A 16,704-nucleotide genomic window follows, 5' to 3' on the forward strand; every position below is an offset into this window, starting at 1 on the left:
CGGATGTTTCTTATGGAGTGGACCCTGTATGACCTTCACAGTTAAAGGAGCTGTATGCGACATTCAGAGCATTAATACAGCAGCAAACAATGCGTTGCTGTATACCATTTTCCTCAAGAAAAGAAAAATGACTTTGCTCCTAAATAGTGCCTGTGTGCACTCCACACAACAAAAACCCACCCAGACAGAGAATGTTACCCCAAAAGCAAACAACCATTGCTCCAAAATCCAGTTTCTCTGAAAAATACACCCTCCCTACAGTTACAAAGATTAATGGCCTGCAACTACACCATTTGGCTGCTCCAAACATCAGCCCTCCGATCTAAACATAAGTAGCTTGTTCTTCCTACACGATTAAGCCCTCAATACCATCGTAATATCACTGCTGCATGGAATGCTACGTAACGGCGACCAGGTATGAAGGATTGTTTGATAAGAGTGGCAGACCAGCACCTGGTAAGTTAGTCCGATGAAATTACTCTTCATAATAATTAGCCATGTTCTTCTGTTTGAGACCGTGACCAACATATGTTAACAAATGTATATCAGCTACGTTAGCATCTTCGTCATATCACAGCTGAAGCAGAAACCAAAGTGAACAAGTTAGCTACAACCTGGAGGTATGACATCAGTTGGAACTAAGGTTTTCATTGGTCAAACATGTATTTCCTCCGAAATCGGCTGAAATCAAGGGCCGTTCGAATATTTTTCCTCTGCACAAATGTTACGCAAGGGTGTGCAAGCGTTCATAAGAACCCTCAAAATCAGTTTTTATAAATTTCTGTGCAAATTTCTCAAATGAAAATCCATGCTTTAAAGCAGAGTAGGACGGGTTATGCTTTCTCTATCCTAGGAAATACATTTTCGCCTCAATGTTAGCTCTGTCAGCACTGTTGCCATCGTTAGCACTGCTTGCGCTTTTAGCACCGTTAGCTGCTAGCCAGCTCAGCCACCTCCATGTTACGAGAGGTGTGCAGACAACCTGATTGAGACTCTTACATACAGATTCTCTCTGACTGTCGTATACAGCTCCTTTAATGTTATTCTCATTTGTCAGATTACACTGTTAATGCTTGACATTAGTTTTCTTGATCCCTGTGTTCTTCTGTTTTACGGTAAAAACATACGAGACAAGGATTTTAGAAGATATTGAAGAAAATAAGCTAATAGTAGGTCCAGATTGTCATTTTTCTCTTAAAATATCAAGGATTTCCCCTCAAGACACAAACAAATACATTCTTTAGCCTGGAGCCTAAAAGAGGAAAACAACAGGACACGGTATCATGTGCCGCTCAGTTCAAGAATCAAGCATATGACCATTTGGTTCCATTGAGTTACATAAATATGAACATCAACAGCTCCTCTAGCTGCAAACCAGCTCCTGTACGTATTAAAAACAATGTTCTTTGGTGTGGTCACATCTTCCTCAGAAACAAAAAAACCAGCATCTGCAAAATATTCAACATTTGGTTGCAAACTCAGAAGTACAAGAAAACAGCTGTATTAATATTTTATGTGCCACGGCCCAGTTTGATTTTTCCTGCTGCCTTTGTCCCCTGAGTCAGAGACGGGTGTTCCCTCCAGCAGCCTCAGCAATAACATCAGGCGCTGCCCAGCCCGGAGAGAGCTTTCAGGCGACGACTTCACAAACTGCTGAAACACAGCTGAAGGCAACAGCTGCACGGGCCCTGTCTCTGGGTACGCTCAGCAGCAGGAAAACACACTCAGTCATTTAATATTGCACATGCGACACCACAATATAAAAGAAGTATAGGTTGTTGTATGGTCGTTGTGTTATGACAGCAGCGACAAGCAGAGAGAGAGCAGATCCTAATGTGTTTACGTATCTGTTGCCGCTTTGCATCTCATTAAAATATGCTATATAACAGTAACATTAGGTTTGAGAAGCAATATTTCCCTGTACTGTTTGTCACAATACAAATACTGTATATAAAACTTTCTAACCAGGAGAGATGCCCAAATAAATAGTAAGAAAGAGGGAAAAAGAAGTTTTTCAGCTGCCAACACTGATGAGGAATCTTCTCTACATAATTGCTGGAGGTTTTTTTTTCCTTATCTTGGATCATTACCCAGAGGAATGATGATCACTTCCTCGTGTTTAGTCTCTCAGGCTCTATCGCACAAACACACTAATTACTGTGCTAGGTACTCCTTGGCTTTTTCCAACCCCTCCTTGAGGAAGTTGATGTAAGTGGATGTGGAGGGGTCCTCGAACCCACCGGAGAAGCTGAACGTCGCTCCTTCCTCCTCTGGTTTCATGGACGTCTGGTCCAGGAAGAAGTTGGCGTTGATGTGGTGGACCTAAAGCCATACACATGAGGGAGATGAGGCTTTTAGTCTGAAATTTTTCCATACTGATGTTGATTTGGAAATGTAACTATCAACCAAAAGCCATTCCTTCTTTTAATGAAAGACTATGAACACCAATAAATATCATGCTATGAGAGTGGGACGACTACTTGGGACAACCTCTTACTTGTGGTACTATTTAACAATCTAGATTGTTTTGGTGTGAGTTGCAGAGTGTTGGAGATATCTGTCTTAGAGATGTCTGCCTTCTCTCTAATAAAATGGAACTAGCTGACACCTGACTTGGGGTCTCATTTATGAACTTTGCGTACACACAAAATAAGACCTGAAAGAGGTGTACACCACCTCCCGTGCTTAAAGTGCCCACAAAAGGGCATTTGAAAAACTCAACAGCAATGTCTCCTTACAGAAATCATGACCAGGTTACTCAAGATAATCCACACCCCTTGTTGTGAGCAGTTTCATGTAGGAACTATTTCTTTCTACCGAACTACACCTGCCAACTGTATCGCTGCGCAGAAGGAAGCGTGCGTCTACTGCTAGCTCACCTAGCACCACTGAGCTTGCTAATATTTGAGCTCAGCAGATGTTAAGGTTTACATCATGCGCTGTCATGAGCCTCTCATCCATGAGTAGATGCATGCTTCCTTCTGCGTGGTGATACAGCTGGTGGGTGTAGACTGGTAGAAAGCAAATGGTTCCTACACCAAACTGCTCACAACATGATATCTGGAATTTCTTGAGTAACCGGTTTGGTATTTCTGAAAAGAGACAACACTGTTAAGTTTCAAAAATGTATTTTTAGATGCGTTGAGCACCACAAGCAGAGTGCTATCTAGCTTCATTGTATTTTAGAGAAGACAGACATCTCTAAAGAATGATCTCCAACACAAATATGTATCTTTGATTTGAGGGTAAACTGCCCCTTTAATACTGATATCAACAGGAGTCATTATGTGTTTATAACTGAGTCCTGAATATTCCATAAAGTGCAGGCTGATGAAAGAGTTGAATATTTACAATAGTTCCATTGGGCAGTGCCACCATCATCTCCACAGGGAAGCTGTACTTCTCCAGGTGTAATCGGGCCTTTTCACTCAACACAGGGTTCTGCTCATCAGCCTGTTTAAGAAGAAGAAGATTTATAAACGTAAACGGAGCATAAAGCACATTTTTTATGATTACTGATTGAGTTTCTTGGGGTGTAGCACTGCCCTGACTGCTCACCTGCATGTTCTCCAGCTCTCTGACCAGAGACCAGCTGCTGATGAAGCTCTGGTTGAGCAGAGCCAGGACGGGCGAACTTTCCAGGACTGTCTCCCGGAGAGTTCGCCCCGAACCTACAGAAGCATGAAGGGGAGACAGAGATATTGATCAAGTTCAGAAACATACATTTTTGCTAAAACTCTGAACTAATGTAACAGCAGCACAAGTGGAGAGGAGTCATAATGCCAGCAGAGTGGGTCAGTAATGTGCGCTATACAGCAATCTATATTTACTGGAAGTCCTTTGACATGAGCCACCACAGGCTACGGGTCATACCAGACCTAATAAGGGTGCAGCCGTGAAGCTGCTGAGTGTATTGAACTAAACAAGTGTGTTTTATTGCTTATCAATTCATCTTTTTATTTGAAAAAGGCAGAATGTTCTTTTAAAAGTTTTATAGTCTTGCTTTAAGGCATCTTTGCTCACTTCTGAAGTCTTTGCACAAATCTAAACATAATAAGCCAGGATTTAGCTCGTCGTCACCCGTACAAAACTGATATGGAATTGATTTGAGATGCTTAGAAGTAACATTAAGATGTTTTTTTTTCTGTTAACTGAAGACTAAAGTAACTCTGTTTTTCCCCAAAAGGCTCCAAGATGGGGAAAGCTCAGCCTGAGACTCTGGATGTCTTTCATAAACCTGTTTTTATGTCATTGTTTGGATGTAATTCTCTGTGTCTGTCATTTATTAGAAGTCCAAGGAAGAGCCATTTGCTTGAAAGGTTACAGAGCATTATAATCCTTGTAATGGGAGGTTTGTGTGCAGATCTATTTGTTTCAATGTTGTTTGGATGTAACCCATATTTAGCCTTTCATTTAGTCTGATTCAACAAATATCTCTCCAGGGTTCACGAGCTGTCCATTCTGTGTGTGCACTGAAAAATAAATGGTGTTCATACACAGCCCTGGCTCTGTCACAGGACAGGGGAAAGGCCATGGATGTGTAAGGAGAAGGGCAGGAGTGACAAGTAGGGGTGTATTTGTTTGGAGGCTGAGTTCAAATAACAACAATCTTTCTCCAGAATCACATATTCCACCTTTATATCTTTTCCCATATCTCAATGACAGTGTACACTGCTCTGAAACCAGCAACATGTTAATGATCTCACCTCAGCAGGACTGGTCGTCTAACGCCCCCCAAAGCAGAATGGAATGCACCAGTTTGTTCTCTGCTTCAGCTCGCTCAAAGGCTTCTGAAAAAGGCAGGTAGGACACCTGGGAGAGAGAACGATGAGAACAATGTAACAGCTGTGAAACCACTTCATTCGAGCCAAAAGTGTGTTGAAAAAATGCTTCATGGATGGTTACCTTCTTGAAGGGGTAGAGGGTGACCTCCAGGCGTTGGGCGGCTTCTTGCTCGCTGATCTCTGACGTCCAGTGGATGTCCTCAAAGACGAAATGGATCGGCTCGCCGTCGCCATCTCGGCTGTCGATGACGTTGCCTTCCACATCCATGATGATGGATGGAGTGGACGGACCCTTGGACTGCAGCTCCAACTGTGGACACATTAACAACTTTTTATACAAGATGATTTTTTTTAAAAACGTCACATACTTAAGCTGTGACATTTATTTCAGGGGAAAATCTTTGAGAGTAATTTTGTGATCTAAATAAGTGAACTAGTCATCAGTGAAATTTGATCAGTTTCAAGGAGAAATACACACAGAGAAATTGAAAATGGCAGTTACAATAGATGCTCCCTAACAGGTTTCATAACTGAAAACAAAAAGAAAAAGGATATAAAATTAATACTCTTACTAGCACTCAAACTTTAGGACACACTGTGGTGAGAACAGTAAGTCAAAAACAGTGACAGGAAGCATTTAGAAAGACAGACATCCTGAAATAAGACACCCATATAACACCCACTTTTCCTTAAACTGCTTTAATGACCTCAAACTAAATCAGGAAGTGCTGAAATATATAAATAAGTAAAGAGGTCCCTTCTGAAGTGTCAAAGCTGTACCTGTGGCAGGTATCCGATGTCCACCTCCATGTTGCTGCTCTCACTGGCCCCGTACAGCCACTCCATGTCCACATTCAGAGACCTGACACACAACAGGACATATAATCACACTAGAACTACAACATAATGATGGGAGCACAACGGTGACGGTGTGTTTAAAGGATCTACCTGTCATTGGGGACGTAGAGGTGAAAGTGTCGGACATGAGATGCGTCTTTAGAGATGATGATGTTGCCGATGAACTTCCCCGGGGTGAACCAGAAGGGAAAGTCTGGGACATCGTTGAGCTGGAATTCTGCGTGAATCCTGCAGAGGTGAAAAGCACAAGGAGTTGAGTTTGAACCGTAAGACGTGTAAAAAATGTCTTCTGTCAATAAGTGACAGGAATGTTTGGTGTAGCCTTCTAAAAACAAGCCTCTTTATCAAAAATGTTGTATACCTTACATTACTGCTGACCATTTTTCAAAGCAATTTATTCTAACCTTGAGACAGCCTTCTCTTTGCTTATGTTACATTACCGTTACATAGAAATGCGGCTGTGATTGAGGACTGTTTGAAAACATCTCCAAACTCATCTCTGAAATCCTAAATTTGTGTTTCCACTCCGACGACGGATAGTGTTTAAAACAGGTATTAAACTGCATTAGCCTGCAATAATAATGTAACACTGACAACAAAGTGAAGTGGACTCGGGCTCTGAATGCTGAATTTAAATTGAAACCAGTGGCCGCCTGCCAGAGAGGGCATTACAATTTACAGTATGTTCTGGATATTAGGCAGCACTAATGTAAAGCATACATAATTCTGTGGTTAATGGACTAAAAGAAGAAGAAGGAGCACCACTGTGGCCTTCCTTTAATGTCTCTGTCTGATCAGCTCCTCACCTGAACACAATGTCATAATAAAAGTCATTGCTGGCACGAATGCAGGCGACAGCTCCCTGAGGAGCGAAACGTGATTTGATGAAGGGCCGCGGGTGGAACATGCTCAGCAAGGAGTGGATGAGAACCTGCAGCAGGATAAAAACAGAAATCAATGAACAGTCTGATAATCACAAGCCTCTTAACACGCATCATTGATGAGTTTTTTTCTAGCGTACCTCTTTGCCCTTTGGTGCCGGAGGGTGGTAACGATTGTTGGGCAGGTACCCAGTGAAGATGTTGAGCTCGCTAGGGATCACCCACCACGTGTCTCCCACTTCCACTTTGTTCTTGGGAGGCAAAAAGGCTCTGAACTGGCTGGCAGAGAAGGAGGAAGAAGGCACTGCTGGGCTCTTCCATGAGCGTAGCCCACTCAGAGAGCTGTGAGACACCTGGTACCCAGAGATTAAATCAGCTTACTTGTAGTATAGTCTTCATATCGAGAGGATGTGCTTCTTTTAAAAATGCCTGAACCAAGTCAATCCTCTGCTAAATCATTGTTGAATCAATTATTGGTTGTTTACACATTCTGAATGAACTGCACTGACTCAGATGGAAATAATGTCTGAGTCAGCTCAGTGCAGAGTTTGTGAATAATAAAGCATGAATTCAAATTATCTCAAGCATCTTGCTGCAGTGAATATTTATATAAGTAATGACTTAAATCTTTTAGAAATCACAGTGAATGTTTGCATATATTTCAAATCCTTTACACAGGCTCTTCTGCGGTTACTATCAATAGTAGTTCGGTCTCTTTCCTTACCCCGAGGAAACCATCCTTGCTTTTTGTCATGGAGTCGAGCTGCAGGGGCTGCATTTTGGCCTCCAAGGTCAAAGCCTCGCCATTGGGGTCATGAGCCACCTCCTCCTCGTAATCCACAGGGGGTGTAATCCCTGTAGGGAAGCCGTAGGGGTCACAGTCAGATGTGAGGTGAGGGTGTGTGTGTGACCAGGGAGGAAATGCCACATTCAGCAAGAAAGATAACAAGATGTACCTGTGAGCTTCTCAACAATTGGTTTAAACTCCTCCGGACTGAGATAAAGGTCATGGTCGACATCTAAGGAGGAGAAGAGAAAAAGCCCCTCGGCACCCAGGGTTCGGACACTCTCCTCCTATTGGACAGGCGCATGTGTTAGACTGAGCCTTATTGTCATTTCACATGCTTCAGGGGTTTTGAATGCAGCATCAAAACTAGGACAGTGAGCCCCCTCATCACATAACACTCTGGAAAATGACTTAAATTAATACCGCAGATGCATCTTACAATAAAATGCATTCATATGCCTATTAGTATTTCATCTCTGTTGGTGTCACAGCATTCATTCAACCTCTGCAGTCCTGTCTGGATAAAGATCAGCCCACAGATTCCTACCATGTGTCTCTCAGACGTGCCCACTAGCGCCTGTACAATGGAGGGAGACAGGGGGGGAGGGAAGTACAAGAACAACTTGGAGACCCTGTGTTGCCAAACATGAGTGGATTTACACAGGAGGCTGAGTTTTGCCAGCTGTGACACAGATCCAGCCCCACTAATAAAACACCATGGGGTGGAAAAACTGCAGATGTGGTGTTGTGTGGCGTCTGACAATGACTCTGAGCAGCCTTTGTGGGGAGAACAGTGTTGAAATATGACAATACAGTGCGCCTACAGTAATCATAGGTCATAAAATGAAGCAGAAGGTCAGTGCAAACTTTCTAGTAACACAGATAAAATAAATAAATGGAATTTTCTGACCTAACACATGTTGTTCCCAAGTTAAAATCACCTCTAAGTTAAGATCACTGCTTAATTATGAAATATGAGTAAGGTTAAAACAGATGTGGATCTCACATGACGTTTGAGGAGCTGTGCATCTTGGTAATACTTGATCCCAAAGGCGAGAAGAGGGACAGCACCGACTATAAGCAGAGTCCACACCGCCCTGGAGATCCAGGATCCACGGCTCGGACCCCGGTGCCCATTCTGCTGCGAAATTCCGCTCCTATCCTCAGGGGTTGTTTTATCCACGTCTGCGGCCATCCTCGACCTCCACCACAGCTATTTACACTAGGACATGTTCGTCCGATAGCGTCCAGAAAAAGGTAACCAGCAGGAATCGTTCAGTGTAAACTTTCTCCTTAAAGTGCTCAGAATCTAGCGACGGTTCGGTTCTCCTGTAGCCGGGGACCGCGCGTCTTTCCCGGCCGTTACGATCGCTGGCAACAGCTGTGGGATGTTTTAGCTAGCAGCACAGATTTCTTATTTCCCACACCTAATCGAGAACCATATGGATGTGGTTAAAATGCGTCAAGTGAGCGAGTAATAGCCAGACTGAAACCGGATATTGGGCGTTTGGGGGCTCAAAGTAAAAGCACTCGTCATTTAATGTTAGCTAACGTTAGCTGTGTGCGGATTCAGCACTCCGTCCGTTACTACGTGATTCGGTCTAATAACGGTTCCAGCACAAATCATAGGGAAATAGTCAAAATGTAATGTCTTACCCGTTATACACCGGTTATTATATATTTAAATGTATTTTGTGTGATTTCACCTGTGTCTACTTTCTTTGCGGAAGGAAAAAACTTTTGTCGGGGCGACATTAACAGTCAAAATCAAAGTTTCCACACAGTTGTGTCCCTCCGCTCTTCCTCAGTTCCTCAGTTCTTCTTCGCAGGAACCCACATTAAGAGACTGTACTTTACTTGTCAGAGGAAGGGGGTTGCTACAGTGCAACTTAATTAAATAATTAAATTTTTCGTGTGTTGAACCTCCCAAAATTACAAATATTTTTCCTTGAGCCTCCCTGAGTGACTAGGGGGAAATGCACAACCCTCCCTCCACCATAAATAACTATATTTTTTATATTCAGTCTAAATGTAGGCAGTATTGGAGCCAACACAATGAGCAAAAAGCAGGGAGTCAGAACAGAGATCGTTGATAAATGGAAAAGATCCACTTTCAAGGATGTATAAAGAAACATGGATACGTCATTGGCGGCTGGTCCCTCTTCATTTCTATGAAAGTTGCTCAATGGCACATGAAGCAAAAAAAAAAAACTAATTAACTAGTTAGAGACATGTCTCTGTTTTAGCAACATACTTTTGTAAGATCTGGCAACAGCTGACGTGATCTGACACCTGGTTGATATCAGACATTAAGCTAGCAGATACAAACCACTGGCAAAGTAAGGACCAAACATTAAATTTGTATTGTATATAATGATGTATTGTTTTGAGTCTGATTTCATCCATCTACATTAAATTTACTACACTTCCACACAAAGTGGGGGTAAAGCGGAGAGACAATCACGCCCATGTAGGAGACGGGAAGTGAATACCCTTTAATTATTTTTTTTTAGTATATATATATATATATATACATTATTAATCCCCCTGAGGGGAAATTCAATTTTTTCACTCTTTTTCGCGGGGGGGGGGGGGGGGGGGGGGGGCTGCCTTGGTCAGGCGCCCCGAGCTTTTGTACCACTGGCTGAGCTTGTAATGTGGTATTATCTGTTATAGAGTATCTTTGGTCAGAGTTATCACCCAAACAGCTAATTTCTGAGGTAAAATGCAAATTCTCTCTAGAATGGACCAAAGGACGGTCATAAATTTTAAAAAATTCAATGATAATTTACTTTTTTTTCAGTTTCTAGCTGTGGTAAATGGTGTGATTTCGGCAATTTCTAAAGAAAAGATTCCTTTCAAACCGGCTAGTGGGATTTAGGGTTTAGGGGGTATTTGAAATATATACAAAATAAAACCATTTGGAGTTGTATGCCACCCTGTAAGACAAAATAAAAAAAACAAGTCTCTCCCCAATGCTTAAAAATTATTTGACATGCACCCCCTCATAAGTAATGAACAGTCCCTTAGTCTGCTTTGTAGAAATATTGGATTTATTTTTGGCCCAGGCAAAAAGTTAGACCAAAAGTTATTCCACATCTACCCAGACATACAGAAGACATTTGCGCAGTCATGGAGATACCTTTGTAGATAATCCGCTAAGAGGCAAAAATAACCTAATGACATTCCCCTTTTCAGGGTATACTCTCTAACCCAATCATGGACTACAGATGACGATATCGCCGAGTGCTTTATTTTGAAAGTGATAACCGGAAGTTTAATTTACAGCCTCTCTAACTTTGCGGAAGTTCTGCGTTGGCACAGTAGCCACACTTAAAGGGGCAGTGCTGCCTTGTTCTCCCCAGGAATGTCTGCTAACAAGCTTCAATTACAGGTTTCTCTGCCAAAGCTCACTGTTATTACATTTTTGTAGCTTCATGTCCTCCAGAGGAAGCGAAGGTCTTTGTTTGTTCTGGACCACCCTTTAGAATTTATGTGTTTCAACATGGGGCCATGTTATAATCATATAGTAACAATAAATTCATTTCATACATACTTTTTAAAAATCATTTTATTCTGCATAGAGAGGAGATATGGGAAGAAACAAAGGGAGCTGATGTGCATTGAAGCTTCCCTGCTGATCTGGTATGGGTGTTAGACTAATGCCAGAGAAACCTCTGAATCAATATCTGCATAAATTGGATGTTTCTTACATTGGGAACATGGATCCAGGGCGTCCAACTAAAGCAGTCTCTTTAACCCTGTTGGCCCCAACCTTTTTGGATTGCTGTGACCCATGGAAATTTTAATTTATGTGTAACCCATCATTTCAAGTTATGACCATGTGTGCAGTTCAACCAAAAGGTGTTTCTTCTTTCTTAGATTATTTCATTTAAAAACATAAAAACAACACCACAACCCTCATGCTGGGAAACGCTGCTTTAAGCACACTGTGTAGCCCCAAATGACAGCAATCTGCAATCTAAAGCAACAACATGTTAAAGTTTATTAACATTCCACTCAGCTCTGCACATACTCAATATTTACATAGGTACATGTTGCATCATGTTACCCAGTAAAGGTAAAGCTTTCCTTTTTCTGCTGATAGCCAGCCAGTAAAGGGTCAGACAAATGAAGTGTGCCACAAAAAAGCGTTTCACAATGTGCTCAACATTTGTGACAGTAAAGGATAATAGAAGCATTATCCAGTTTGTAAATGCATCAGTCCATGGGTTAGTGTGGGCTGCTCTCAGTTCATGTCCTCTTCCACAGTCTGTGTCTTCACTTCAACTATTTTTGGAGGGATGTAGGAGCCCATACCTGCTGCTCTCTCTGCCTCTGCCTGGGTGTAGGGCTCTTCTCTGAGCTGTTTCAACCTGGATGTTGAAAGAAAAGAGGTGAGCTCCGAAGCTTGCAGGAATACTGAACCACTGTACATTTATAAAGGACTGAAATTGGGTGTGATGCCTTACCGTTTTTTGTGCACTTTGCTTTTGAAGTGCTCCTTCAAGGCTTTCATATCCACGAAATATCTCCTGCAAGACATGAAGTGCCACAGCGTTAAAGGCTAACTGCAACATCTCGTTTTATTGTAACCTTTATTTAATCAGGTAATCTCAAGATCTCTTTTACAAGAGAGACTTGAGCACAGCAGAAGAAATAAGACCAGAGATAAACACACACAACAAAACAGCCAGTCACACAGAAACAATCACACATTTTGAAAAATGTCCAAAATTAAAAGTTAAAGTCCATGCAGTGGAATGACACATTTTCTACATTCCAGTGTGTGTCCCATATCTCTACTGCTTAGTATTAAATCATTTTCCACTAAAAGCACAGTGGTGAACACTCCACACGACTACACAGCCAGTTACAGAGGTGGAATGTAACTAAATACATTTACTCAATTAATGCACTTGGAGTACAATTTTGAGGTATTTCCACTTCGTGCTATTTCATACTTCTACTCTACTACATTTCAGATGGAAATATTGCATGTTTTGCTGTACTACATTTATTTGACAACTTGTGGTACTTGTTACCGGGCAGATTCACATTATTCATTTATTCATTCATTCATTCATTCATTCATTCAATCATTTCGGGGGTCATGGGGAGACTGGATCCTACCCCAGCTGACATTGGCCAAGAGGCGGGGTACACCCTGGACAGGTCACCAGACTATCACAGGGCTGACACATAGAGACAGACAACCATTCACACTCACATTCACACCTACGGACAATTTAGAGTCACCAGTTAACCTGCATGTCTTTGGACTGTGGGAGGCCACAATGCTAACCACTGCATCACTGTGTCACCCACATCACTTCAACTAATCAATTATAATGTATTAGTATGGATTATTTCAGTCCCACCCCTTTTTTTTTTAATATGTTTTTGGGCATTTTTGCCTTTAATGGACAGGACAGCTAAGTGTGAAAGGGGGAGAGAGAGGGGGATGACATGCAGCAAAGGGCCACAGGCTGGACTCAAACCTGGGCCGCTGCCGCAACAGCCTTGTACATGGGGTGCCTGCTCTACCACTAAGCCACCGACACCCCTTCAGTCCCACCTTTACCATCTGCAACAACAGCAATGCTTTCACGCTACTGCATCATTGATAAAAATCCAGTAATATAATGATAATACTCTGAAATGGGACATTCTGTATAAAGAGCGCCTTTACTTTTGGTACTCTAACTATATTTTGATGCTAATACTCATGTACTATTACCAATGAGTTTGAATGCAGCTCTTTTACTTTTGACAGAGTAAACTTAGACTGTGGTATTGCCAAAAGTTCAGTCAATATTTGTGAACATGAGTTAATCTCTCAAAGCCAGACACCAGAGGAGTCAGTCTCAAATGTGTGATGTCATAGGGTATAAAGTCTGGAGCTGCTCCACAGACAATGGATGGGAGCCTGATCTTGTGGACCCACACTTTGTTTATTGTACCAAATCTTTTAATAACTTTTAATGGTGTAGCCCCAGTTATATAGCTGAGCTTCTGACTACGTATGCTCCAAGTCATGAACCTGAGATCTTCAAACCTACCCTCGCTACTCCTCCTTCGATCGAGGTTGGTAACTAAAGGTGACCAGGCTTTTGCCATCAAGGCCCCGAGGAGATCAGACTGACCAGCACATTACCTGTTCTTAAATCATTACTTGAAACATATTTTCAAAAGAAAGATTTTCCTTGTGATGCCTGACTTTTACTTCTGATTTGTAATTTTTGTGTTTTATTTCCCTTTGTTCCATTTTCGCCTCAGTACACACTATTTTTCTCAGCTCAACGTTTTTTTGTATTGTTATAGTTGTCTTGTTTTCATGCACTTTGTAACCCTGTTTAGATAAGTGCTATACAAATAAATGTATTCTGCTGTAGTGTTCTGTGCTGTGAAACAGAAAATGTACCCGTATATACTCAGAACATTCCCCTGGGTGCTATCTAGAACATCTGTCCCACATAACTGTCTACGGAGCAGCTCCAGACTTTACACCCTATGAAAGGAGTGTACAAACTTTTTTGAATGGGGGCCAGATTAGTTAATGTGACAACACCTGGGGGGCCACCTGCTTCTCGCATCATATGGGTTAAAAAAAAATCATACACAGATGAGACAACTTTCAGTGACAAGTTATTTAACTTTCCTCCGCTTCTGAAAGCACCAGCCCTCGCAGTCGAATTAACGCTTCTTTGCTGTTGCCATTTGAACCACGAAACACATTAGCTCTGCCTGTGTAGTTTCTACTTGGGGCATGTCAACAAACTGTATGATAGTCCTGCCATCATAAGGAGAATGGACAAAAATGCAAAATGATCCTGCTTGATATATAAATATTATATGTTGGGCCACATATCATATATTTTAGAAAACAAGGTCCAAATCGTTTAAAACAATTGCCCCCCCAGGCTGGACTTTGGACCTACCTGGCCTATGACATCAAAAATTTAAGATTTAGCACTCTACCTTTCGGATTTGGGAGACAGTTGCTGATGTCTAGTTAAAGGTGTGGACTGTCTTATACCAAACATGTATGAGGTTTGACAATGGTCATAGTTCCCCTTTAAGTAAAATATCTGACCAGATCAGCTCATCTATAATGTGTAATGATGATTATAAATGTCCACTAGCAGGACATATCCTCCTCATCATTTGTTGTTTCCCCTCTTACAGAAAACAATCAGTTCAGTTGTTGGATTAACGAATTAAAAAAGCAACATGTCAGTAAGGAAGCAGCCTTATTCAACCCCTCTATGCAGACACACAGGGGTGAACTTACGCGCAGTGTAAGCAGTAGTGTTGTGCACATCCTGTCACATCATAGTCCACCTCCTGATGAAGAAGCTTGGCTGCTGTGTCAGGCTTCATGTCCGAGTGGATCTGGTCCAGGTCTTTAGTCCTGCGCTTTGTCTTCCATGTCTTTGCGATGTTCTTCTTCTTATCACTCTTGTGGTTTCCTGTTTGTTTGGACTTCCCCATGCTGGATCCTGCAGGACGGGATCAGGAACAGGGACAGGACACACAGCAAAGAGTCAACAACGATGTATACGGCTAAAATCTGCTGAACACTTTCTCACTTGACTGTCGAGTTAGCAGAAAATCCAGATGTCAGCCAGCGTTTGAGTTTTAAAACCGAATCAGCTACGTAGCCACACAGAGTCACATCCTGTGGGGTAATATTTGTATCTATCCAAAGCTTAAGACAATCAGTAGTCTAAAAAACCCTGCGCATAACAATTTTTAGCTTTGCTTACCTTTACACGTGTGGCTGAGAAGGATGAGTTTTACTTCCGGGTCAAGAAAAGTTAAAGATATATGTACTCACCTGTAGAGGGCGACAAACACCACTATTTATCGAAAGAGAAATTAAAATGGAAAAGAAAAATAATGTCATGCTGTAGATTAAAGTCATGATAATATAAATTGTAAACAGCAGCAATGATTAAAATAAACATATGTTTAAGTCTGTAGTTTTTATGTATCTACTGAACTAAACTCTCATCCATACATGATTAAGCACATATTACATATTAAGGGGGAAAAGTATTAAAATCTTAATTGATTCCACAATCATTTGCTCAGAATGGATTGCACAAGTTTAAGTGCAATGTCATTTTTATGCTCTCTTTTTTTAAGCTTTATTTCAAAGTTTTACCATACAATTTGAGCAGAAACAGACTGTGAACAGAATCATAAACATAACAAATGAATTATTGAGAAACTGAAAACAGTACCAAACAGAAAAGGACAACAAAAGCAAGATTGAAGGAAAAAAAAAAGTGACTTGTGGCAAAAAGTTTACTTAAAGATTTTAAATATTTGAAGACATTTATCGTTTAGATTTCTTTTTTGGTCCATTTCCTTCATAAATACAAAGTATTGAGGTTTTTTTTTTTTAGTACATTTACATTTGTGAATGTGAAATTTGCCAAGAGGTAATATTAGATTAATAAGGAAAAATGCATAAAAATTATAAAATGATAAACAAATACAATATCTCTAGAAAAATCTGAGAGAATGTTGTCAGCTAGAAATTTAGAAATATTTTTTTCACAGCACATATACAAAAATTACAAAACCAAAATAAACAGGAGCGAGTTTCAGGATGTAATTCACATTGTACAATTCACATTTACATCTTTCATTTTTTTAAAGAAATGTTTCACTGGATATAACCTATAGATCAATTTAAATTAAACTTCTTCTACCTCATTTATTAGAAGGAATTTTTGTGGTAAGGTCCAAACTCTCTTCCAGTCAACATCCCTAACAATATTACTCCATCAAAATACTGATGCAGGAATAGAAACCATGTTGTCCTGAGACAAAGACCTTATTCTGGAGTTCATACCTGTACTATATTATTTATTTATTTAACTTTAAATTAACCAGAAAAACCTCTTGAGATTGGAAATGTCTTTTTCAAGACTGTCCTGGCCAAGACTGGCAGCAATATAAGTCACAGACTAAAAATATACAGCTCTAAAACACGCAACATAAAACACATATAAGATTACTACAAAGAAAAGCCAAAAAGTATTTTAATTTATTGTAGAAGTGAACGATAAAAGCGCAAAGAGGGCAACTACTATATTTCTGCTTCCTGCAGGTAAGTGGAGTTGTCAGGTAAGCTACTTGACATGTTACCTTCCTGTACTCTTCGTAACTTTCCAATGTCATTAATGTATTGAGCAGAAATAATAATAGATTATATGGATATAACAAAATGAAACCTGTATTAGAAGTTTATTCATAGTTGTCGTTTTATACGCTGTATATATACACGCCATTATGAAACAGCAGGAAAGGAAGAAGGGTGTAAATATAAATAAATTAGCATTCTCAAGGCTAGTTGATTATATTGTTGTGCACACACGTA

At 40.8% G+C, this 16,704-nt stretch overlaps 2 protein-coding genes across 3 annotated transcripts; both read right to left on the reverse strand.

Annotated features, from left to right (window-relative positions):
* Positions 1 to 2,007: 2,007 nt before the first annotated feature.
* Positions 2,008 to 8,760, reverse strand: selenon (selenoprotein N). Its single transcript, XM_033642677.2, has 12 exons — positions 8,317 to 8,760; positions 7,480 to 7,597; positions 7,248 to 7,378; positions 6,664 to 6,876; positions 6,449 to 6,573; positions 5,733 to 5,870; positions 5,565 to 5,646; positions 4,906 to 5,094; positions 4,707 to 4,812; positions 3,559 to 3,671; positions 3,352 to 3,453; positions 2,008 to 2,322 (listed from the first exon to the last, which is right to left on the reverse strand). The coding sequence occupies exons 1-12, from the start codon at positions 8,503 to 8,505 to the stop codon at positions 2,155 to 2,157; spliced, it is 1,674 nt and encodes a 557-aa protein (XP_033498568.1). The 5' UTR covers positions 8,506 to 8,760; the 3' UTR covers positions 2,008 to 2,154.
* Positions 8,761 to 11,293: 2,533 nt separating this feature from the next.
* znf593 (zinc finger protein 593) lies at positions 11,294 to 15,135 on the reverse strand. 2 transcript variants are annotated; one of them, XM_033642133.2, is made up of 4 exons: positions 15,080 to 15,135; positions 14,605 to 14,812; positions 11,783 to 11,845; positions 11,294 to 11,686 (listed from the first exon to the last, which is right to left on the reverse strand). In XM_033642133.2, exons 2-4 carry the CDS (start codon positions 14,802 to 14,804, stop codon positions 11,560 to 11,562), a joined length of 390 nt encoding a protein of 129 aa, XP_033498024.1. In that variant the 5' UTR covers positions 14,805 to 14,812; positions 15,080 to 15,135; the 3' UTR covers positions 11,294 to 11,559. The 2 variants fall into 2 exon arrangements, with proteins under 2 accessions (XP_033498024.1, XP_078031204.1); XM_078175078.1 differs by lacking the exon at positions 15,080 to 15,135 and adding an exon at positions 14,903 to 15,049.
* Between the last annotated feature and the right edge of the window lie 1,569 nt (positions 15,136 to 16,704).

Source organism: Epinephelus lanceolatus, chromosome 15 (genome assembly GCF_041903045.1).
Source record: "Epinephelus lanceolatus isolate andai-2023 chromosome 15, ASM4190304v1, whole genome shotgun sequence".
Taxonomy (NCBI): Eukaryota; Metazoa; Chordata; class Actinopteri; order Perciformes; family Serranidae; genus Epinephelus; species Epinephelus lanceolatus.

Excerpts from the sequence above, each read along its gene's own strand:
- znf593 (XM_033642133.2), bottom strand. The coding sequence starts at position 14,804 with ATGGGGAAGTCCAAACAAACAGGAAACCACAAGAGTGATAAGAAGAAG. Across the intron at positions 11,846-14,604 it reads CACTACTGCTTACACTGCGC|GAGATATTTCGTGGATATGA; the intron begins GTAAGTTCACCC and ends CATGTCTTGCAG. Across the intron at positions 11,687-11,782 it reads AGCAAAGTGCACAAAAAACG|GTTGAAACAGCTCAGAGAAG; the intron begins GTAAGGCATCAC and ends TTCAACATCCAG.